Source organism: Macrotis lagotis, chromosome 1 (genome assembly GCF_037893015.1).
Source record: "Macrotis lagotis isolate mMagLag1 chromosome 1, bilby.v1.9.chrom.fasta, whole genome shotgun sequence".
Classification (NCBI taxonomy): Eukaryota; Metazoa; Chordata; class Mammalia; order Peramelemorphia; family Peramelidae; genus Macrotis; species Macrotis lagotis.
In genome coordinates, this window is record NC_133658.1 from 704,030,689 (window position 1) to 704,055,487 (window position 24,799).

At 38.7% G+C, this 24,799-nt stretch overlaps 1 protein-coding gene across 3 annotated transcripts in view; it reads left to right on the forward strand.

Annotated features, from left to right (window-relative positions):
* Positions 1-1,837: 1,837 nt before the first annotated feature.
* Positions 1,838-24,799, forward strand: part of IFIH1 (interferon induced with helicase C domain 1) — a 118,772-nt gene continuing 95,810 nt past the window's right edge. For 2 of the 3 annotated variants that reach the window (XM_074215841.1, XM_074215840.1), the window contains exon 1: positions 1,838-2,375. In XM_074215841.1, the coding sequence (XP_074071942.1) occupies positions 1,923-2,375 (453 nt within the window). In that variant the 5' untranslated portion in view covers positions 1,838-1,922. Of the gene's footprint in view, positions 2,376-16,664; positions 23,138-24,799 lie in introns of those variants that run through there. The other variant, XM_074215842.1, reaches the window with a different exon arrangement.

Below are 24,799 nucleotides of genomic sequence, written 5' to 3' on the forward strand. Positions count from 1 at the left end.
GTATCCATTGCTACTCAGCTTAGAAATTTATACCAACACCCAAATGAATTCAACTAACAAAAATATATAAAGGACCTATAAGCTCATAACTCCCTTTGCTGCTGTTAAAAGCCTCTCCCAAACTAATTAGAAAAATTAATAAAACTAAAACAAGCACTTAAAAATAGTAGAGAAAATAGGAAAAATAATAAGGGAAGACCAAGTTTCTCCTCTCAAAGGAAAAACATTGGGTGAATCAATCTGAAAGCTGTATCTCTGTAGTAATACATTCTTACTTAGTCTCTCTTAAATGTTCTAATTCCTTGCTATAACAGATAAGGTAACTCTTAAAAAGAACCCCAAATAAGATAAAATATAATGAGCTCCCAAGATGTATAGGACTCTTTCTAAAAGGAATTTGTTTCTTAAGATTGATTGGAAGTTCATCCTTGGGTGAAAAGTCAGTTTCCCTGTTGGATCTCTGCAGCACTGGAGATCCCAAACAAAACTCTTGGTTGCCTCAAAGGTAAAGGCCAAATTCAAGAGAAACCTCATCTTCTAGAGACAATTTTCCAGATAACATTGCCTTTTGAGGAAAAAATAAAGGCCCCCATGGATAGTGAGGCAACCAAGAGTTGATTGGATTCTGCCCAAGAAGTCTTCCTTCCCTGGTTAGGAGACTTGGTCCCAGGTTTTTGTTTTTTAGATCTTAATCTCATGCCCTTCCCCACTACTTGGGTCACAGGGGATCATGAGCATTGTCCATCAACTTTGCCCTTGGACTGAGAGGTCTATTACATCAACCTTATGTGCTTCTGCAGGAATTTAAGCACCCTAGGGATGGGAAAATCCTCTAGTCTAACAACCTGTGTTCGGAATGCTGTAGTCAAGCGCAAGTAGTTCTGGCTCCCTACTCATTCCAGAGGGGAGGCAACTGGATGAAATCACTTGCTCCCTCTCCACACCACCCTAATAAGAATACGGCCTTGATCTGCTATGAACCACTCTGATCTCTAATAGGGAAGAGGTCCAAAGAAAAAAAATAAAAAATACTTGGTTTCTCAGTGCATTTTCATAGACCACGTGCAACTTTTCCAGGTAAGATTCTATTTCCTAGATTTCCCACCAGCCAATCATCTCCAGTCAGAAGCCAATTAAAAGTTATCTGTCTTAAAAAAAAAAGGAAATGCTTTCTCTTTGAGATGGCTTCCTGACCCCCAGACAAAGGATTCCAATGCACTGCATCTGTTGAAGCCTTCTTCTTTTAAGCAAGTAACTGAAGTTAATTCACTCTGATATGTTTTCCCAAAAATCTTAAATTAAATTTGGAAGTGTCTTTTTGAGATCATTCTGTCTAGCTCCTGCATCTTACAGAGAACCAGGCAGTCCCTTGTGTCTGCAAATCTAGAAAATGAAGGTCTAAGTGACCGGTCAGTCCTTTGGGTCTGCAAATCTGGGGACACTAGAAAATGAAGGTCCGAGTGACCGGTCAGTCCTTTGGGTCTAGAAATCTGGGGGTGCACTAAGTAGACACTAGTTGGAAAGTCCTTAGTGCAAGGCCAGCTTCTCCTTTGTTCATTTAACAAAGGAACGACCTTGTTAAGTGTGCGAGAACTCCTCCCCCGACAACTCCACCCCTTGCTCTCAGAAGGAAACTTCTGGCGTCAGGAATCGAAACAGAAACCGCCTCAATCCAAACTTTATAAAGTGTCCTGGCGGCGGGGAGCCGCAGAGCAGAGCCTCCGGGGCCGGCGGAGCGCGACCCGCCCAGTCAGGAGCCGCCGTCCGTGGGGGGGCAAGGCTCGAGGACCCCCAGCGCCGCGGCAGGCGGAGCCGCGAGCCCCCGGAGCGCCCCGGCCCCTCCCAGCTGACCCCGCCCCGGAGCCCCGAAGGAAGGCCGAGTCCAGGGGCCGCCTCGTCCCCTCCCCAAACACCTGGGAAAGATGTCGAGCGAGTTTTCCCCGGAGAGGAATTTCCTAAATCTGATCCAGTGCTTCCGACCCAGACTGAAGCGGTACATCCGCGTGGAGCCGGTGCTGGACTTCCTGAGCTTCCTGGGGAGAGAGGAGAAGGAGCGCATTCTGCAGGCGGCCGCCCTGCAGGGCAGCGCCGCGGCGGCCGAGCTGCTGCTGGGCACCCTGGAGAGGGGCGCCTGGGGGCCCGGCTGGACCCAGGAGCTTCTCACGGGGCTCAGGGAGGGGGGCTGCGCCTTAGCGGCGCGCTACATGACCCCGGAGCTGGCCGACCTGCCCTCCCCGGCCGCGGAGGCGCACCACGACCAGTGCGTCCAGCTGCTGGACCTTCTGCAGCCCACCCTGGTGGCCCGGCTTCGAGCCGCCGACGTGGTGGACCGCTGCGTGCAGAAGGCGCTGCTGACCAAGGAAGACCGAAGTCGGGTAGGTGCCTTTTCAGCCGCGGGGCGGGGTCCCACAGGTGACGGCTGGCCCGGCCCGCCGCCCGGGTGCGCCTTCCAGCCCCGGAATCCTCTGGCGTAATTTGGCAGAATTATTCTTTGACTACAGGGTAGCTAGCTTAGTAGGGGAAAAGAGAACTTGGAGAATTGGAGCACCTGGGATTAAATGCGTCCTCTTCTGTCACCTTGGACAATCCCCTCAGCCCCCTGGCCTCAGTTTCCCCATCTGTCAAAGGAGCGAGCCCCAGCTTGCGAGGGGGGGCTCCTCCTCCTGACGGGGCGGGCTGTGCTCCTAGCTCCTCCCAGCACCTCCTCCTCCTCCTGCCAAGTAAGTCCGATGACACTGGAAGGGTCCTTGAGGACCGACTATTTCTAAGAGGATACACTATATACATTTTATTGTATGACTGCTGTCAAGATCTCTGCGGTCCCATCCAATCCCATCTTTTCTTTCTGTCTTAGTGCTTCTGCCGTGAAAAACTCATTTTTGATGGAGAATTTTTGGTATTTTAAAAACTGAAAGGGAGAGGTTCCCATTCTGTAGGAATCTGTGCCTTTTAACAGGTCAAAGATGCTGCATTCTTTTAGGTAAGAACTCTGCTGAATGGAAGCAAATGGCTTCTATAATTGTATACGTTATTTATTTTATGTCACTTAAATTGTTTCTTGCCCAATCTTTCCCCTCTAACTTGTTGAACAGTTAAAAAGAAAGGAAAAGCATTCATTGGGAATGACTGAACAAGTTGTGGTATATGATCCTAATGGAATTTTGTTGTGCTATGAGAAATGACAAGCAGGATGATTTCAGGAAGACCTACAAAGACTCACATGAACTGAGGCAAAGTAAAGTGAGCAGAACCAGGAGAACATGGGATATAGTAGCGGCATCACAGCAATGATATATAATGATCAATTCCAAATGACTTAGCTATTCTCAACAATACAGTGATCTAAGATAATTCGAAGAACTCATGAAAAGTACTATCTGCATCCAGAGAAAGAACTGGCAATGCAGATAGAAGCAAACTGTTTTTTCACTTCTTTTTGTGTGTGGTGGTGGTGCTGTTCAGGGAATGTCTAAGGTTTTCTTTCACAATATGATTGGAAATATATTGAGTATAATTGCATATATATATACATATATATATATACATATATAGCTATATCACATTGCTTACCCTTTTAGGGACAGTGGGAGGGAGAGAGGGAAAACATTTTGAACTCAAAATTTTATTTTATTTAGGTTTTTGCAAGGCAAATGGGGTTAAGTTGCTTGCCCAAGGCCACACAGCAAGGCAATCATTAAGTGTCTGAGACCGGATTTGAACCCAGGTACTCCTGACTCCAGGGCAGGTGCTTTATCCACTGCGCCAACTAGCCACTCTGAAATCAAAATTTTCTAAAAAATTAATGTTAAAAATGGTTTTTACATGTGTTTGGGGAAAAATTCAAAGGAAAAAAAGCAGCAAATCTGAACAATGAAATTAAAAAAAAACTGACAATATATTTAATACTTCATACCTGTAGACCTATGCCTCATCCATAGGCACCAAGCTAGTTCTTTTTATAATAGTTATTGATTCCCTGTGTCCCTATCTAATACTTTTCCCTGGCTGACCAATAGTCATTAATCCTCACCTTTCCCTCCCTCATTTCTCTCTCTCTCTTTTTAAATGCAAAAATGAGAAAAGAAAAAAAAACTGCCATATGCATAGCAGATCATGAGAGGATTCAATATAAAATAATAAATTTCCCTTTAAAGAAAACCTGAATGATTGATACTATACATTGTTTTCAAATCTATTAAGCTTTTTTCATCGCTTCCTTATTGGTTTTATATGCATACATGTATATATGTAAGTATATGTGTATATATATATATATATATATATATATATTTATATTCATATATTGTTAGGCAACTAAATGAATAGAGAACTGGTCCTAGAATCAGGAGGACCTAAGTTCAAATCTAGTCTCAGACTCTTGATATCTACTTAGCTGTGTAACCCTGGACAAGTCATTTAACCTGATTGCCTTTTGCACTTCTTTTCATTGAATCCCTGGAAATTCTTGACTTTTTATTTCTTCATATAAATTTACTTAAAACTTTTTCTAACTCATTAAAGTAGCTTTTTGGAATGTTGATTGGTAGATCACTAAACAAGTAGCTTAATTTTGGTAGAATTATTATTTTATTATACTAGGTCTACCTATCCATGCACAGTTGATGTTTGCCCAGTTATTTAAATCTGATTTTATTTGTGTGAGAAGTGTTTTGTAATTGTTTTCAAAAAGTTTTGAGTCTGCCTTGCCAGGTAGACTCCCAGGTATTTTATATTGTCTGAAGTTACTTTGGAATTTCTCTTTCTAGCTCTTTCTGCTGTATCTTACTAGACATGTTGAGGATTTATGAGGGTTTATTTTATATCCTGCAATTTTGCTAAAGTTGCTAATTATTTCTAGTAGCTTTTTAGATGATTTTTTGGGGATTCTCTAGGTATACCATCATATCATCTGCAAAGAATGAGTGTTTTGTCTCTTCCTTCCCAATTCTAATTCCTTCATTTCTTTTTCTTCTCTTATTGCTGAAGCTAACATTTCTAATACAAATATTGAATAGTAGTGGTGATAATGGGCATCCTTGATTCACCTCTGATCTTATTGGGAATGCTTCTAACCTCTCCCCATTGCATGTAATCCTTGTTGATGGTTTCACATAGATGCTGTTTATTATTCTAAGGAACAATCCATTTATTCCTACACTCTCTGGTGTTGTTAGTAGGAATGGGTGCTGTATTTGGTCAAAAGCTTTTTCAGTATCTACTGATATGATCATATGACTTCTGATGGGTTTTTTATTGATATAAGTAATTATACTAACAGTTTTCCTAATATTGAACTAACCCTGAATTCCTGGGATAAAGCCTACTTGATCATAGTGCATTATCCTAGTGATGACTTGTTGTAATCGTTGTGCTAAGATTTTAAGATTTTTTCATCTATATTCATCAGGGAGATAGGTCTATAATTTTCTTTCTCTATTTTAACTCTTCCTGGCTTAAGTATCAGCACCATATTGGTGTCATAGAAAGAGATAGGCAGAGTTCCATCTTCACCTGTTTTTCCAAAGAGTTTATATAGAATTGAAACCAATTGTTCCTTAAATGTTTGGTGGAATTCACTTGTGAATCCATCTGGCCCTGGAGATTTTTTCTTAGGGAGGTCAAAAATGGTTTGTTGGAATTTCTTTTTTCTGAGATAGGGCTATTTAGGTTTTTAATCTCCTCTTCATTTAACCTGGGCAACTTACATTTTTGTAAATATTCATCCATTTCATTTAGATTGTCAAATTTGTTGGCATAGAGTTGGACAAAATAATTCTGAATTATTACTTTAATTTCTTCCTCATTGGTGGTGAGTTCACCTTTTTCATTTATGATACTAGCAATTTGGTTTTCTTCTTTTTTTTAATCAAATTGACCAGAAGTTTATCAATTTTATTGGTTTTTCATAAAATCAGCTATTATTTTTATTTATTAGTTCAATAGTTTTTTTGCTTTTGCTTTTATTAATTTCTCCTTTAATTTTTAGAATTTCTAATTTGGTATTTAATTGGGGGGTTTTAATTTGTTCTTTATTTGTTTTAGTAGCATGTTTAGTTCATTGATTTCCTCTTTCTCTAGTTTATTCATGTAAGCATTTAAAGATATAATATATCCCCCGATGGGGGGTTTTGGTATGTTGTTTCATTATTGTCATTATCTAGGATGAAATAATTCTTTCTATAACTTGTTGCTTGATCCATTCATTCTTTTTCTTTTTTTAAATTTATTTTTTATTAAAGATATTATTTGAGTTTTACAATTTTCCCCCAATCTTGCTTCCCTCCCCCCCACCCCTACCCCACAGATAGCACTCTGTCAGTCTTTACTTTGTTTCCATGTTGTACCTTGATCCAAATTGGGTGTGATGAGAGAGAAATCATATCCTTAAAGAGAAGAGAAGTCTAAGAGGTAACAAGATCAGACAATAGGCTATCTGTTTTTTTTTTTCTAAATTTAAAGGGAATAGTCCTTGTACTTTGTTCAAACTCCACAGCTCCTTATCTGGATACAGATGATACTCTCCTTTGCAGACAGCCCAAAATTGTTCCCAATTGTTGCACTGATGGAATGAGCAAGTCCTTCAAGGTTGAACATCATCCCCATGTTGCCGTTAGGGTGTACAGTGTTTTACTGGTTCTGCTCATCTCACTCAGCATCAGTTCATGCAAATCCCTCCAGGTTTCCCTGAAATCTCGTCCCTCCTGGTTTCTAATAGAACAATACTGTTCCATGACATACATATACTACAGTTTGCTAAGCCATTCCCCAATTGAAGGACATTTATTGGATTTCCAATTCTTTGCCACCACAAACAGGGCTGCTATAAATATTTTTGTACAAGTAATGTTTTTACCCTTTTTCCTCATCTCTTCAGGGTATAGACCCAGTAGTGGTATTGCTGGGTCAAAGGGTATATGCACATTTTTGTTGCCCTTTGGGCATAGTTCCAAATAGCTCTCCAGAAGGGTGGGATGAGTTCACAGCTCCACCAACAGTGTAATAGTGTCCCAGATTTCCCACATCTCTTCCAACAATGATCATTATCCTTCCTGGTCATACTAGCCAATCTGAGAGGTGTGAGGTGGTACCTCAGAGAAGCTTTTAATTTGCATTTCTCTAATAATTAATGATTTAGAGCATTTTTTCATATGGCTATGGATTGCTTTGATCTCCTCATCTGTAAATTACCTTTGCATATTCTTTGAACATTTGTCAATTGGGGAATGGCTTTTTGTTTTAAAAATATGACTCAGTTCTCTGTATATTTTAGAAATGAGTCCTTTGTCAGAATCATTAGTTGTAAAGATTGTTTCCCAATTTACCACATTTCTTTTGATCTTGATTACATTGATTTTACCTGTGCAAAAGCTTTTTAATTTAATGTAATCAAAATCATCTAATTGGTTTTTGGTGATGTTCTCCAACTCTTCCTTAGTCATATACTGTTCCCCTTTCCATAGATCTGACAGGTAGACTAGTCCTTGATCTTCTAATTTGTTTATAGTATTGTTTTTTATGTCTATGCCCTGTAACCATTTGGATCTTATCTTGGTAAAGGGTGTGAGGTGTTGCTCTAACCTAAGTTTCTTCCATACTAACTTCCAATTATCCCAGCAGTTTTTATCAAAGAAATGGCCAGACTCTTTGGGTTTATCAAACAGCAGATTACTATAATCCTCTCCTGCTTTTACACCTAGTCTATTCCACTGGTCCACCACTCTATTTCTTAGCCAATACCAGTTTTGATGACTGATGCTTTATAATATAATTTTAGATCGGGCAGTGCTAAGCCACCTTTGTTTGCACTTTTTTTCATTAAGTTCCTGGCAATTCTTGACTTTTTATTTCTCTATATGAATTTACTTACAATTTTTTCTAACTCATTAAAGTAATTTTTTGGAATTTTGATTGGTAGGGCACTAAACAGATAGTTTAGTTTTGGTAGAATTGTCATTTTTATTATATTAGCTCTCCCTATCCATGAGCAGTTGATATTTGCCCAGTTATTTAAATCTGATTTAATTTGTGTGAGAAGTGTTTTATAATTGTTTTCAAAAAGATTCTGAGTCTGTCTTGGCAAATAGACTCCCAAGTATTTTACACTGTCTGAGGTTACTTTGAATGGAATTTCTCTTTCTAGCTCTTCCTGCTGTTTCTTGCTAGACATATATAGAAAAGTTGGAGGATTTATGAGGGTTTATTTTATAACCTGCAACTTTGCTAAAATTGCTAATTGTTTCCAGTAGTTTTTTAGATGATTTCTTGGGATTCTCTAGGTAGACCATCATGTCATTTGCGAAGAGTGAGAGTTTTGTCTCTTCCTTCCCAATTCTAATTCCTTCAATTTCTTTTTCTTTTCTAATTGCTGATGCTAACATTTCTAATACAGTCTTGAATAGTAGTGGTGATAATGGCACCCTTGTTTCACCTCTGATCTTATTGGGAATGCCTCTAGCCTCTTCCCATTGAATATAATGCTTGTTGATGGTTTCAGATAGATACTGCTAATTATTTTAAGGAACAGTCCATTTATTCCTACACTCTCTCTAGTGTTTTTAATAGGAATGGATGCTGTATTTTGTCAAAAGCTTTTTCAGCATCTATTGATATGATCATATGATTTCTGATAGGTTTGTTGTTGATATAATTGAGTATACTAACAGTTTTCCTAATATTGAACCAACCCTGCATTCCTGGAATAATTCCTACTTGATCATAATGTATCATCCTAGTGATGACTTGTAGTCATTTTGCTAAGATTTTATTTAGGATTTTTGCATCTATATTCATCAGGGAAATAGGTCTATAATTTTCTTTCTCTGTTTCAACTCTTCCTGGTTTAGGTAACAGTACCATATTGGTTTCATAGAAAGAGTTAGGCAGAGTTCCATCTTTCCCTATTTTTCCAAAGAGTTTATATAGCATCAGAACCAATTGTTCCTTAAATGTTTGGTAGAATTCACTTGTGAATCCATCAGGCCCTGGAGATTTTTTTTAGGGAGTTCAATAATGGCTTGTTGAATTTCTTTTTCTGAGATAGGGTTGTTTAGGTATTTAATCTCTTCTTCATTTAACCTGGGCTACTTATATTTTTGTAAATATTCATCCATTTCACTTAGATTATCAAATTTATTGGCATAGTTGGGCAAAATAATTTTGAATTATTACTTTAATTTCCTCCTCATTGATGGTGAGTTCACCTTTTTCATTTATAATACTAGCAATTTGGTTTTCTTCTTTTTTTTAATCAAATTGACCAAAAGATTATCAATTTTATTGGTTTTTTCATAATACCAACTTTTGGTTTTATTTATTAATTCAATAGTTTTTTTGCTTTCGATTTTATTAATTGCTCCTTTAATTTTTAGAATTTCTAATTTGGTATTTGGGGATTTTTGATTTGTTCTTTCTCTAATTTTTTTAGTTGCATGTTTAGTTCATTGATTTCCTCTTTCTCCAATTTATTCATATAAGCATTTAGAGCTATAATATATCCCCTGAGAATTGCTTTGAATGAATCCCATAGGTTTTGGTATGTTGTTTCATTATTATCATTATCTAGGACAAAATGGTTAATTCTTTCTATAATTTGTTTTTTGGTCCACTCATTTTTTAAAATGAGGTTATTCAGTTTCCAATTTGTTCTGAGTCTGTATCTCCTTGGCCCAGTATTGCATATGACTTTTATTGCATTGTGATCTGAGAAAGATGTATTCACTATTTCTGCCTTTCTGCAGTTGATCATTAGGTTTTTATGTCCTAGTACATGGTCAATTTTTGTATAAGTTCCATGTACTGCAGAGAAAAAGGTATATTCCTTTCTATCACCATTCAGTTTCCTCCATAAGTGTACCATATCTAATTTTTCTAACAATCTATTTACCTCCCTAATTTCTTTCTTGTTTGTTTTATGATTCGATTTATCTAGATGTGATAGCGGGAGGTTGAGGTCTCCCACTAGTAGAGTTTTTCTATCTATGTCTTCCTGTAGCTCTTTCAACTTTTCCGCTAAGAATTTGGATGCTATACCATCAGGTGCATACATATTTAGTATTGAAATTGCTTTATTGTTTATGGTACCTTTTTAGGAGGATATAGTTTCCTTCCTTATCTTTTTTTTTAAACTATCTATTTTACAGCTGTTTTGTCTGAGATTAGTATTGCTACACTGACTTTTTTCACTTCAGCTGAAGCAAAATATATTTTGCTCTAATCTTTTACTTTTGCTCTATATGTATCTCTCTGCTTCAAATGAGTTTCTTGTTAGTGGCATATTGTAGAATTCTGGTTTTTAATCCACTATGTTATTTGATTATGTTTCAAGGGAGAGTTCATTCCATTTACATTCAAAGTTATAATTACTAACTTTATTGGCCTTCATGCTATTTTCCTTCTGTTTGTATTTTTTCCCCTTTTTTCCCCTTTATCCATATTCCCCAGTATTTTGTTTCTGAATGCCACCACCTTCAGTATGTTTTCCCTCCTATATCAACCCCCCTTCCTTTTCTTTCCCCTTTCCCTTTGGCCCTTCTTCCCTTCCTTCTGTTACTTCCCCTTTTTCCTTTTTCTCCCCCTCCCCATCTCCCCCTTTTCCCCTTTTAATACTTGAAAGGTAAGATAAGTTTCTTAACTGAGTGTGTGTAATTTAACTTTAAGCCAAGTCTGATGAGATGAATATTCAGGTGGTTCTTATCTCCTCCCTTCTTCCCCTCTATTACAATAGGTCTTTTGTACCTCTTGATATAATGAGATTTATCCCATTCAATCTCCTCCATCCTGCCATCTACTTACTGTCCCCCTTTTTAAGGAGGTATTGTTTTTAAATCATTCTATCTGAGTCACAGAAAAGTTATGAGTGTCCATCACTTTTGGCTAAGTATATTTTCTCTAATAGAGTTCCAATTCTCAAGAGTAATTAGAATCTTTCTAGCTGGTAGGGATTTGGCCAATTTCATCTTATTGGATAACAGTCTCATGAATAAGTCATGAATGTCCATCACTTCTGGCTAAGTATATTCTCTCTAATAGAGTTACAGTTCTCAAGAGTTATGAGAATCTTTATCTCAAGTGGGGATATAGCCAGTTTCATCTTATTGGAGAGCAGTTTGGTTTGGTTTTTTTTTTACCTTTTCATGTTTTGGGTTGTATTTTTTTAATGTTTTTGCAAGACAAATAGGTTTAAGTGGCTTGCCCAGGGCCACACAGCTAGGTAATTGTTAAGTGTCTGAGGCCGGATTTGAACTCAAGTACTCCTGACTCCAGGGCCAGTGCTCTATCCACTGCACCACCTAGCAGCCCCCCTTTTCATGTGTTCTTGAGCCTTCTGTTTGATGTCCAAATTTTCTATTTAGCTCTGTTCTTTTCATTGGGAAATGTTGGAAGTCTCCCATTTTGTTAAATGTTCATCTTTTCCTCTGGAAGAGAAGGCTCAGCTTTGTAGGACAGTGGATTCTTGGCTGCATTCCAAGCTCCCTTGCTCTTCTGAATATCTCATTCCCGGCCCTTTGATCCTTTAATGTTGATGCAGCCAGGTCCTGCGTAATCCTTACTGTGGCTCCTTGGTATTTAAATTGTTTGTTTCTTTCTGGCTCCTTGCAAGATTTTCTCTTTGGGGGCAGCTAGGTGGCATAGTGGATAGAGCACCGGCCTTGGAGTCAGAAGTACCTGGGTTCAAATCCAGCCTCAGACACTTGATAATTACCTAGCTGTGTGGCCTTGGGCAAGCCACTTAACCCCATTTGCCTTGCAAAAAAAAACCTAAAAAAAAAGAAAAAAAGATTTTCTCTTTGATCTGATAGTTCTGGAATTTGGCCACAACATTCCTTGTTGTTTTCATTTTAGGGTCTCTTTCCAGAGGGGATCAATGTATTCTTTCTTTTTCTGGCCTTTCTTCATCCTTCTAGGATCTTGTGTTGGGAGGGGGGAGTGGCTCTCAGAGGTGTGCTTTTGAAGATCCTAGAGGCTTTATTCACTTGGCTTAGTAATTCCAAGGGCCAGCCTGTAGGGATGATGGTTGCTTTCTGTGGAGTGTTTCAGGCCCTCAGCAGCAGGGTCTGAGTTGACCTTGAACAATGGGCTGAGCCCAAGGGGAGGGAGTTAATCTCCCTTTCAGTTGAGTGAACTCTGTTGCCCACATATGAGTCTGAGGGGCTTGGGGGATGTTTACAGATCTTTCTGGTAAGAGGCTCTGCTGAAAGTATGGAGCTCAGGTCCCCCACCCAGCTGGTCTTCCTCCAGGTGTGATCTGAAACTCTGTTCACCCATGGTCCCTTAAGACAGACCTTATTGATAAGTGTTCTTCTCCTAGCTTCTCTTTCTGGGTTTTGTTGATTGAATTTCTGTTAAGAGGTTTCCTTCATATTATTTTTGAGGGAAAACAGGAGCACTTAACACAGTGCCTGTCTTCTTTCTGCCATCTTGACCAGAAGTCCCTTAATTGCTTTTCAAAGTCTTTTTTTTTTTAGCTCTTCCACAACCTGAGACCAGTTTCTAATTTTCTTGAAGGTTTTTGGATACAGAAGTTTGATTTTGTCATCTTCTGAGTGTGTGTTTTGATCTTCCATGGAACCAAAGTAATTGTCTATAGTCAGATTCTTTTTTTCTGTTGTTTGTTCATTTCCTCAGTCTCTGACTGAATTATCGCACTTCCAAAACTTTTGGGGTTTTTTGGTATACTCCCTCAGGAACTTTAATATCTTCAAGGTCTTGTGAGAGGCTCTGACTGCTCTTCTGGACTGTGTTCCAGTCTGTGGATGATCACAAGCACCTTTCTCTGTGTGGAGTGCTGTGAGGAGGATCCCTTCTCCTCTATGAGGCCCTGGATCTGGGTGTGTGCAATGCAACAGAGTCCTGCCCCAGGGAGAGGAGAGAGACCTCTGCAGTCTCTCCCCACCTCTTTGCTGTCTGTGGGATGAGTGCTCTGTAAGCAGCTCCTGGGAGCTCTTCAGGTTCCCAGGGCTGCCCTGAAGTCAATGCTAGCCTAGGCTCCATGCTTGCTCAGGTATGGTAGAGGTCTCCTGTTGACCCTAGCAATCACTGGGCCAAGAGGTACAGAAACCACTCCTGCTGCCACAGACCCAGGTGCCCCCAGGGACCCAAGTGCCCATGGACTGTTCCTAGAAGGCTAGAGCTATTTTGCTCTGGTTGCAGGCTGCACTGTGGCTCTTTCCATCCCTGGACTGGTGGAATAAACCTTTCCTACTGATCTACCAAGTTGTCTTGTGCTGGAAAATTGTTTCACTCAGTCTTTCTATGGGTTCTGCTCCTCTTTAATTTGGTTAGTTGTTATTTTACAGCATCTGGAGTTTTGGGGGGAAGAGATTCTGGGAATTCCTGCCTCCATGCCACCATGTTGCCTTTACCTTGCTCTTACTTGATTTTTAAAATTCTTTTTTAATATATAAATATTTTTTTTGCAAGGTTTTGAATTTTACAATTTTTTCTCCCTCCCACCCTTCCCTTCCCCAACAGAAGTCAATCTGATATAGTTTTTTATTTTATTTTTTTATTTTATTTTATTTTATTTATTTCCATGGTATGCATAGATCAAAACTGAATGTGTTGTGAGAAAAGAAACAGATCTAAAAGGAAGAAAGAAAACATAAGAGATAGCAAGATTACATAATACCTAAGACAACTTTTAAAAATTGAAGATAATACTCTTTGGTCTTCATTTAAACCCCACAGTCCTTCTCTCAATACAGGTGGTATCCTCCATCAAGAACCCCCTAAAATTGTCCATGATTATTGCACTGATAGAATGAGCAAGTCTATTAAGTTTAATCATCACCCCCCCATATTGCTGTGTACAGTGTTCTTCTGGTCCTGTTCATCTCACTCAGCATCAATTCATGCAATTCTTTCCAGGCTTTTCTGAAATCCCATCCCTCATGATTTGTTCAGTTCTCATTTTTAGGGTTTTATTTTCTTCAATTACCTTTTGTGTTTTCTTTCTAAAGGTGTTGAATTCTCTGCTCAATTTTATAGTTTTTTCCTCCATGATTTTCAGTTCTTTTTTCCATTTTTCTTCCTCCTCTCATATTTATTTTTTTAATTCCTTTTTAAGGCCTTCAGTGAACTTTTGTATTTGAGTCCAATTTCTAGACCATTTTGATACTTGCCCAATGAGTGATTTTTCATTGAATTCTTCTTCAGACATAGCATTGTCAGTTTCACTGACTTGGATTATGTAGGGGGACTAAAATGTGATAAGGCTATAAAGGTAAAAAAGAACCAGTTTTTAAAAACTTTTAAAGCTAAACAAAAGATTTCTTATTTACTTCTAGAAGTTATAGGGAGCCACTGGAGTTTATTGAATAAAAGGGGAATCTGGTCAAACCTGTGCTTTAAGAAGGAGCAATTTGGGGGGGGGGGGCAGAACCAAGATGGAAGCATGAGAACAACCTTTCCCAAGAGTTCTCTACAAAATATTGCAAAAACCTTAAAATTATGGCTCTAACTAAGTTTTCAAGAGACAGAACCCACAGAAAGATCCAGTGAGGCAATTGCCAGTCCAAGATAACCTGGAAGATCATGGAAAGACTCTGCTCCATGGGGTTGGAGGGTGCGGCAGGATCACTGGGCGGGAGCTAAGGAGTACCAGCCTTTCAGGAACAGCCTGAGGTACACCTGGGTCCCAGGGAGCATTGGTACCTGGCAGCAGAAGCTGCCTACTGACCTGCCAACCCAGGAAACACCAAGCACAACTTGGAAGATCAACAGGGAAACCTCTGCCAGAGTGAACATGAAACTCAGGCCAGTGGGACCTTCAGCACAGCCTGGATCTCAGGAAATGGAAGCAGGCCTACAGAACCCCCCAGTAGGGAGCTACCCGGCACCTGCTTCTAGAGCACTCAGCCAGAAGATGTGGGGGTGGGAGGAGACTGTTGAGGTCTCTCTTCTGGGACAGGACTCTGGTGCTTTGTCCATATTCAGACCCTAGTCACAGTCTGAGACCCCATTTCCATAGAGGAGGAACCCTCCTCACAGCTCCAGGGAAGAGGGGAGTGCTTGTGGTCATCTACAGACAAGAGCCCAGGCAGAAGAGTATTCAGAGCCCCTCATATGACCTGGAAGGAACTGAGGTCCTTTCATGGGTGTCCCAATAATACCTAAAAGCTCAGGAAGCACTCCAAAACCAGGGCAAAGGCTGGGGAGATGAATAAACAAGAAAAAAGAACCTGACCATAGACAATTACTTTAGTCCCATGGAGGATCAAAACACACACTCAGAAAATGACAAAGTTCAAGCTTCTGCATCCAAAGCCTCCAAGAAAAATAGGAATTGGGCTCAGGCTACGGCAGAGCTCAAAAAAGATTTTAAAAAGCAAGTAAGGGAAGTAGAGGAAAAATTAGGAAGAGAAATGAGAGAGATGAAGGAATGCAGGAAAAACATGAAAACCAAGTCAACAGCTTAGTCAAGGTGGTACAAAAAAATGCTGAAGAAAACAACATGTTAAAAAATAATTTAGTCAAATGGGGAAAAAAAAGTAGTCCAAAAAGTTAATGAGGAGAATATCTTTAAAAGCAGTTATGGCAGATGGAAAAGGAGATAAGAAAGCTCTCTGAAGAAAGCAACTCCTTCAAATGTAGAATGGAGCTAAAGGAAGCCAATGACTTTGTGAGGCATCAAGAAACAATATAACAAAACCAAAAGATGAAAAATTAATAGAAAATATAAAGTATCTCATTGAAAAAACAACTGACCTGGAGAACAGATCCAGAAGAGGCAATTTAAAAATTATTGGGCTACCTGAAAGTCTTGATCAGGAAAAGAACCTTGACTTCATTTTAAAAGAATTTCTACAGGAAAATTGCCCTGATATACTAGAAGCAGAGGGCAAAGTAGAAATTGAGAGAGTCCATCTATCTCCCACTGAAAGAAATGCCCCCCCCCCCAAAAAAAAACAACCCAGGAATATTATCTCCCAGAACTATCAAGTAAAAGATAAAATATTACAAGCAGCCAGAATGAAATAAATCAAATATCTTGGAGTTACAATCAGGATTACATAGGACTTAGCAGCATCCACAATAAGGGGTCATAGGGCTTTGAATATAATATTCAGAAGGCAAAAGAGTTTGGAATGCAACCAAGAATCAACTACCAAGCAAAATTGAACATCCTCTATGGGAAAAAATGGACATTCAATGAAATAGGGAAATTTCAGAACAGAAAGTTTGATCTTCAAGTACAGGACTCAGGTGAAGCATAGAGAGAGTGGATGAGAAGGGTAAATTATGAGGGATTTAATGATGATGAACTGCATGTATTCCAGCATGACAAGATGATACTGATAATACTCATGTGAACTTTCCCATTTATTAGAGCAGTTAGAGAGAGCATATATAGACCAGGCATAGAAGAGAGCTGAATTTGAAGGTATAATATACTGTAAAAATGGAGTCAATGGGTGAAAATGGAATGTACTGGGAGAAAAGGAAAGGAGGGGTAGAATGGGCTGATATTTCATGTAAAAGAGTCAAGAAATAGATTTTGCAATGCTATGAAAGGGGGGAAGGTGAGGGGGAAAATGAGGGAAGCCTACATTCTCATTGAAAATGGCTCAGAGAGGAGACAACATACATACTTAATAAGGCATAGAAATCTAGAAGAAAAAAGGAGAGAAAGGGAATGGGAGAACGGGGAGGAGGGGTGGGATGTAGGGGACAGAAGAGAGGGTAAATCATGGGAGAGGATAGTCAGATATAATGCATTTTCTTTATTTCTTTGTAAGGTGGAGGGATTGGCTGGCCTTTCTGGGACCATGGGGCTGGTTGGCTGCTGAGTCTCTGGGGTGGGATGTGGGCTTGTGGCCTCCTGGCCCCAGGGCTTGTACTCTGTTCTCTGTGCCACTCAGCTGCTCCCAGCATACTTTTGAAGAGGGACAGAGTAAAATGAGATAAAAAAATATATTAAATGATAGTGGGGAGGAATAGATGGAGGAAATTACAATGAGCAATAGCAACTGTGGAAAAAATATGGATGTAACTTCTCTGATGGACTTATGATAAAGAATGTTAACCACCCCAGAGACAGAGCTGATGATGCCTGAACACCGACTGAAGCACATCTTTTCCCTCTTTCTTTCCTTTTGTCTCTCTGGGAGTTTTTTTTTTGTTTTTGTAGGGGGAAGGGGGATTATGCTTACTCTTACAACAAGCCCATTTTAGTAATGTGTAAATAAATAAAAATGTAAATTGAAATAAAAGAAAGAAGGATCAGTTTGACAGCTGAGTAAAAGGATGGACTGGAGTGACTGAAGCAGGCAAATCCCATCAGCTGGCTATTACACTAATTAAGTTGTTTTTTGATAAGAGCCTGCAACAGGGTGATGGCAGTATGAGGGGAGAGAAAGGGCACATTTGAGAGATAATGTAAAGGTGAAATTGATGGGACTTAGTAGCAGGTTGTCTCACTCACTGGGAGAGTGAGACAAAATAAAGAGTCCAGAACTGGGAGTCTGTGGGATTAAAAATATGGCTTTGCATTCTACAGTATAAAGAGAAAGTGACAAGGGTGACAAGCAGTGTTTAGAGGAGAAAATTGAGTTCTCATTTTGGGGTATATTGAGTTTAAGATATCTATTGGGCATCCATTAGATGTTTGAAAGGTAGTTGAAAATGTGAGACTGAGGTCAACATAGAGTTTGGGAAAGATTTGATAAACGTCAACATAGAGATGGTAATTAAATCCAAAAAGGGAACTTATGAGATCATTAAGTAAAGGGAGGGAGAAGAGAAAAGGATCCAAGACCAAACCCTGGGGGAGACATATGTTTAGAAGGCATGATATGGAAAAAAAGATCCAGTAAAGAAGGCAGAGTAGTGGTCAGAAAGGTAGATTGAGAAATCAAGAAAGGATGGTGTCCTAGAAAACTAGTGAGGTGAGAAGAGAGTATCAAGGAAGAGGTAGTGGTCAATGATGTTAAATTAACAAAAAGTTCAGGGAAAATAAGTAAAGGAAAAAGGGCAGTGAATGGAGGGAGTCCAAAGTTGAAGCTTGGCCAGGCATAATCATCATTATGATAAGGGGAACTAGGCAAGAGAGGAAGTCAGTGTAGAGTTGAGTTGGTTCATCAAGGGATTGACATAGGGAAAAGACAAGAGAATGATTAGTGCAGGGTTGATGGCCTGGGAGAAAACTGAGTGCTGAAGAAATTAGAGGTCATAGTATGAATGAAGTGTAGGATTTTATAAGGGAAGACATTAGGAGAGGTGAAAGGCCAGCAAATTATGATTTGATAAAAAGATTTTGGAATTTTAAACATAGAATGGTACATTTGTAGATGATGGCAGGACTAATGACCATGCTTGTGGTTGAGTTGGAGTGGAGGAGTAACTAATGGAAAGTGAGAAGGTTGAGGAACTGTGGTTGGGATGATTGAGGGAAAGTTCATGTATATTTTTGAAATCTCCTAATATGAGACCTGAGGAAGAAGAGAAAAAATGTGTCATATGCTGCATTTATTGAGAAAAGAAGGGGAGTGACCTGGGGATCTATAGATGCAGTATATGGCTCACTGTTTTCAGGGATGCTCATTCATTTTTGATGCCTTGTCAACCAAATCTCATCTGTAACTTCAAGAAATTATAGCATGCATAGGGTCACATCCTAGCAAATCAAGATATAGGATGAACCAAATTGAAAGTAACTCATAGACCTCAAACCCATCAGTGAGTTAGAGGTCTGTTCACCCCAAGCATGTGAAGACTTCCCTTGATGGATGGTCAGATGAGAACAACTTATTCCATTGGCCATGAAGGTATCTGAAGAAGACACTGAGGAGCATTTACAATTTAGTCAGACACTGTAAACATCAAGGTCATCTGCTGAATTTTAGGGCATTGTCAGTTATGTTGATGTTTGTGTTGCTCCTGGATTTTGATGCCTGTGAGAGAGTAAGGCTGAAGACTTTGATCAACTTTGACTCATTTAAATCTAATCCATGCTCAAGTCAAGACATTATCATCATGATGTCACTGGTCCTCTCAAACGATGAAGGATAAACAATAGATAAGAATAGCATAGCCCTCAAAGGAAGAGAAGTTACTGAGTGATGGAGGTAGAGGAGGAAGTTTGAAATAGCAGAGGAGTATTCCAAATCTCATTCCTCTATTAGTAAGTGAAAGTGAAGTTAGTACTGGGAAAGGGTGACCAGGGAGGCTGTGTCAATAGGAGGAAGCAGATTTAATAATAGTAATAGCTAGTAGATGGAAGGAGTGGGAGATGAAAAGATTAAGATGAAATAAGTTTGTTACTGATGACACTGGCATTCCAAAAGGCACAGTGGAAAGGCTGGGTGGTATATGGTTGAAACTTTGGAGAATGACTATTAAAGGCTATGAGAATGAGGAATGGAAGGGAGTTGAGAATGAAGTTGGATGAAGAGCTACAAGAGTTGAATGACTTTAATTGTAGCTTCCAAACTTTTTGAGTAAAAAAAAATAATAAGAATGAAATCTTATGATCTATGTACAGTGTTCATATAACTGGTTTCCTTTGTAATTATAGATATTTTATTTTGTCCATTTAAAAGCACAATTCCAAGAACGGAGGCTGTCAATTTCATCAAACTGTCAAAGGGATCCATGTCACCAAAAAAAATTAAGAACAATTATTTACTAATGATAGATATTTTGACAGCTTAGGGAGTCAAATGAATTCCTCAGATCACATAACATAGTTGGGTTTGGGTGTTTTTTTTTGCTTGTTTCTTGGGAAACTGTCTCAAGAACATAATGTCAGAATAAATGCTGAACAAGAACCTTTAAGAAAAATTAGTCATGAGTCAAAATCTTGTTCTAAACTCATGTTAAACAATGTGTGCTATGATCAAAGTCAGAAGTCATGTTTTGAAGGTATCATCATTTCAGCAATTTTTAAGAGTAATTTTTTGGACCATCACTACTGCTGAGTTCCAGGGAATGCATTAATCATTGTAACAGTCAATTCATTTTGGTCATCTTATGTATCATATTCAACTTTTTATAGTCTTGGCAAAGACTGAAGCCAAGATATAGATTTGATGGCCCAGTTTAACTAAATTATTTAATTCTACTCCTCTGTAATCTTCACGTTGTTTTGTGTATTGAGAACCAGAAAGATCACATTACAGTAGTCCAGCTGGATATGACAAATGTGTACATCACTGTGGCAGAATCTTATTTTGGAAGAAAGTACACAGCCTTCAAGCCAGCTGGAGATGGAAGATGGCATTTCCAGCCACGGTAGCTGTTAGGGAGTCCAGAAGCAACAGAGTCCAGTAACACCACAAAGTTGTTTATATTTGCTGGGTATACTCTTCCAATTGCCAGTGAAGTGGCACTTCTCATTATTTACTCTAAATACTTCTGCCTATCAGCATCACTTTTGTCTTGCCTGGGTTGAATTTCTGCCAGTGAGATTTCATCCAAGATCTGATTCCTGGCAAGCCCTAGGACAGCTGGGAATAACGCAAGGGGACTGACACAAAGGCAATATAGAGTTCGGTGGCATTTGGGTACAAATAGGACTCAGGGTCACACTGATTTACAACCTCATCCAAATAAACATTCCTAAAGAAAGGGACCATAACTAATAAAGAACTGTACCTTTCTTTTTTAAATTTAATTTAATTTTTCCAATTACATGCAAAGGTAGTTTTCAATATTCATCCTTTTGCAAATTTTGGAGTTCTACATTTTTCTACCACCCTCCTTTCCCTTCCCCTTCCCCATGTCAGAGAAAAATCTGATATAAGATGTGCATATGCAATCATTTTTAATATATTTCCATAGTAGTCATGTTGTGAAAGAGGAATTAGAACTAAGGTGGGAGGAACCATATGAAAGAAAGAAAAAACATAAAAGAAAACTTAAAAGTGAATATAGTATTCTTTACTCTGCATTCAGACTCCATAGTTTTTTGTCTGGATGTGGATGAAATTTTCCATAACAAGGTTCTCAGGATTATCCTTGATCAATGAACTACTTCCATCATAGTTGATCATCTCACAATGTTTCTGTTAATGTGTACAGTGTCTTCCTGGTTCTACTCACTTTTACATAGCTTCAGTTCATGAAAGTCTTTCCAGGCTTTTCTGAAGTTTGGCAGTTCATGATTTCTTACAGAACAATTGTACTCCAATAGCATTCTTATACCATAACTTGTTCAGCTATTTTCCAGTTGATGAGTATTCCCTCAATTTCCAATTCTTGGCCTCTACAACAGTATTATAACTATAATTTTGACTATTCTCATTTGTTAATCTTGGGCCATATTTCCAAACATGAAAAACTAGTTGTATGTAGCTCATGTGCCATCATCCATTGCACAGTATGGAAAGTAGGGAAAGCAATTCTATAAAGAACTCATCAATACCTCCAAATTAAATTAACTTTAATACTCCATGACTTCAAAGCAAAGGTGAGCATAAGGGAGAATAGAAAAGATGTTTGGAAATATGGCTCAGGACTGACAAATGAAAGTAGTCAAAAGTGGGTAAACCACAATGAAGCATCACACCCATATAATGAAGAGTACCTTCTTCAGCAAGAATGTAGGAAGGGGAGGGGTGGCTGGGTGGCACAGTGGATAAAGCACCGGCCCTGGAGTCAGGAGTACCTGGGTTCAAATCCAGTCTCAGACACTTAATAATTACCTAGCTGTGTGGCCTTGGGCAAACCACTTAACCCTGTTTGCTTTGCAAAAAAGCCTAAAAAAAATGTAGGAAGGTAAGCATTTTGACTATAGCAGAAGCTGATTATATTTTAATGCAGAGGAAAGTAGTACTTACTGATGTGGGAGTCATTTTCAGATCAGCTCTATGTATATAATTAGCCTATTGATTTGCTGAAGAAAAGTTAAACATTTAACAAAAACGAGAAGAAAAATTTTAGACGCTATGGCACTTAATTAAAACAGTTCCATCCTGATAAATTTAAACAAGTTATTTACAGCCATAAGACAAAAAATAGATGTGGATAAAGCAACAGACATGGATGCACACACGCACACACACACACACACACACACACACAAATATTAGGAAGTTTAGCTGATGTAAATCAGTTGCCAGAATAAACAGTGTAAAGTAGCTCAGAAACTGCCTCAACCAGTTGGCCTACTCCTAAAATGTCCAGTATGATGAGACCCTCTCTTAGTTCACCAGGTCTGTGCAATCCTTTGAGAAAAGGTTGACCATTTTGAAAAGTAAGGTTGGACAGCCCTGAATTAAAGGATAAAAGCATATGACATTTAGAGACATCTTTCTAGGTAATTAGTATGCAGGGTATTGAGACCCTAACCCAAAATGACTAAATCTTAGCCTTTCTGACTGGATATGTCTTTGCCCAAGATTCCCCACACTGGTTGATTTCTGGATGAGAAAGTAGAAAAGGGGGAAAAGCCTTTGACCTAATTCAGTGCCATATTTCCTCAAATATAAGCCTTAGCATGATTATTTTTCAATTGTTTGTAATCTAAGCCCTACCTCAAAAATAAGCCCTATTAAGTTCATCAGCCAGATGGAAGCATTTAGCACAACACACGAGGGATGTATTGAAATATAAAATAAAAATGTTAATATATAATGAAATACAAATAAATAATGTTATTGACATTAATAATTAAAATAAATTATAATATAAATTATAATTAAGTATTTATAGTTACCCAAGTAGACTTTCTAGGACAAGAGGTAAATGCCTATATAAATAGGTGAACTTGAAACTTATTGCTGAATGATCAATCGGAGTACAGACATGACTGACGAATAATGTGTGAACTTGATAATGTCCAGATGGAAAGAAAGCTCTACCTCTAATCATCACTAAGGACAAGAAAGATAACACTGAACATGTTCCAGCCATTTCTGTTCTTGAAGCTAAAAAAGCCTGGTGCCCACAAGCAGTGAGTCAATATTGTGGCCCCTTGTAATTTGAGGTGGCCAAAGAGGTCTACTAGTCCTGGATTCCACCAGCACTCAACCACACTAAGGACATGAAGAACTTCCTTGCAGAGAGAAGAACAGATCAAATAATGATTCCGCAAGAATAGCTGCCTCGCTCCAGAGTCTTGATAGTGCACATGGAAATCAATGACTACATTGAAAACAGAATGGAGAGAAATCAGTGTGGAAACCATGACCTGGAAGAGGTAATGACATGGGTGAAGAATTCATGAGATAAAATCACTGACAGCTGTGTTGCAAATGCATATAAGTAGGCTACGTGGACACAAAGTTCTCATTTAAGTAGAACCCTATTACCGACAAGAGATTGGGGCCCAAGGGTTCTACTGGAAATGGAGTCACAAGAAAGTCAGGCTGGAATTCAGGGTTTGGATAGTTTTGATGATGTTCAGAAGAAGATAACATGACTGTACTTGAATAATTGTAGATTTTTGTGCAAGGGAGAAAATTAATCCTTAATGCATCTTTAGGACAAAAATTTATATAAGACCTGATCTTATTTGGGGGGGAATAAGGTAATGAGAAATAATATTTTTCTTAGGCAACATCCTCCTGAAGATGAAGGAGAAATTGAAGAGCTCAGGGAACTGCTACCAAGCTCAGAGACATGGTGGCTAAGGGCAATGCCAGTTTAGAATTTCATCTTTAAAATCTGATGGAATAGAGAGCAAAATATTATAGTACACTGCATCATAAAACAATGAGATATAGTAGATACAAAAGGCAAGCTACAGTATAGACGCTACTGACTGGAGTCAGAGGTCCTGGGTTCTAATTAAGTCTCTGACACTGATTACCTATATCTATAAGTAACATGGGTCTCACCTTGCTTATTGGTTAAAAAAGACTACTAGATAGATTCTGAGCTCCCTTCTTGATCTAACTCTGGGACATTCTAATCCTTTAACTGTTCCAAGTTTGTAAGAAGTTTGTCAAAGTACCTAATTAAGTTCTATCCATTAAAGGTTGAAACCAGTACCACAAAGAAACAACAATTGTTAAAGATGTGTGAGAGTGGGGCAGCTAGGTGGTTCAGTGGTTAAAGCAGTGACCCTGGAGCCAGGAGTACCTGGGTTCAAATCCGGTCTCAAACACTTAATAATTACCTAGCTGTGTGGCCCTGGGCAAGCCATTTAACCCCATTTGCCTTGCAAAAACAACAACAAAAACAGATGTGTGAGAGTTTCTTCTAGTTTTTTTCCCCCTCATTGATCCCAGTTCTTACATTTGTTTTGCAACATCATCAACCCTAGTGTGCTATGTGAGGAAACAAACCCTCATAGAAGGTTACAGAGAAAACCATATGGAAGAGGACAAAACCAAGGGTTTACAAAGATACACTTATTGGAGGAGGTAGGATTTTGAGGTCATTGAAGGATCAATTCCAAAGCTAGACAAAAAAAAAAAACAGGAGGGAATTTTTAAAAACAATCACAGATTAAGTTACTGAAAAAAGGCAATCCAGATATTAATAATCATGAACCCATCTTTAAAAAAAGTTTAGGAGCATAATCTGGAATGTCAAGATGACTAACAGAGAGGCAAGGGAGGTTGTGCCCAATTGAATTCATGCTGTAATCTTGTTGAATATTCTTTTCCAATTGTGGCTTATAAATTTCCTTAAGTTTTTCTTTAACTTGATCCTGATAAGAACCAAAGCTTTTATAGTTAATTGACATTTGCCATGCCACCTTTATATAGAACCCTTGGGTTCATGTTAGCAGCTTTGTATAGATCCTAAGAAGGACTGAGGGCTTATTGTTCAAGGCTTATTCGAGTTAATTATAGAACTCATCACCAAAAAGGTTTCTTGCCATCAGAAAGTTGTTTTTGATTTGTTTGAGGGT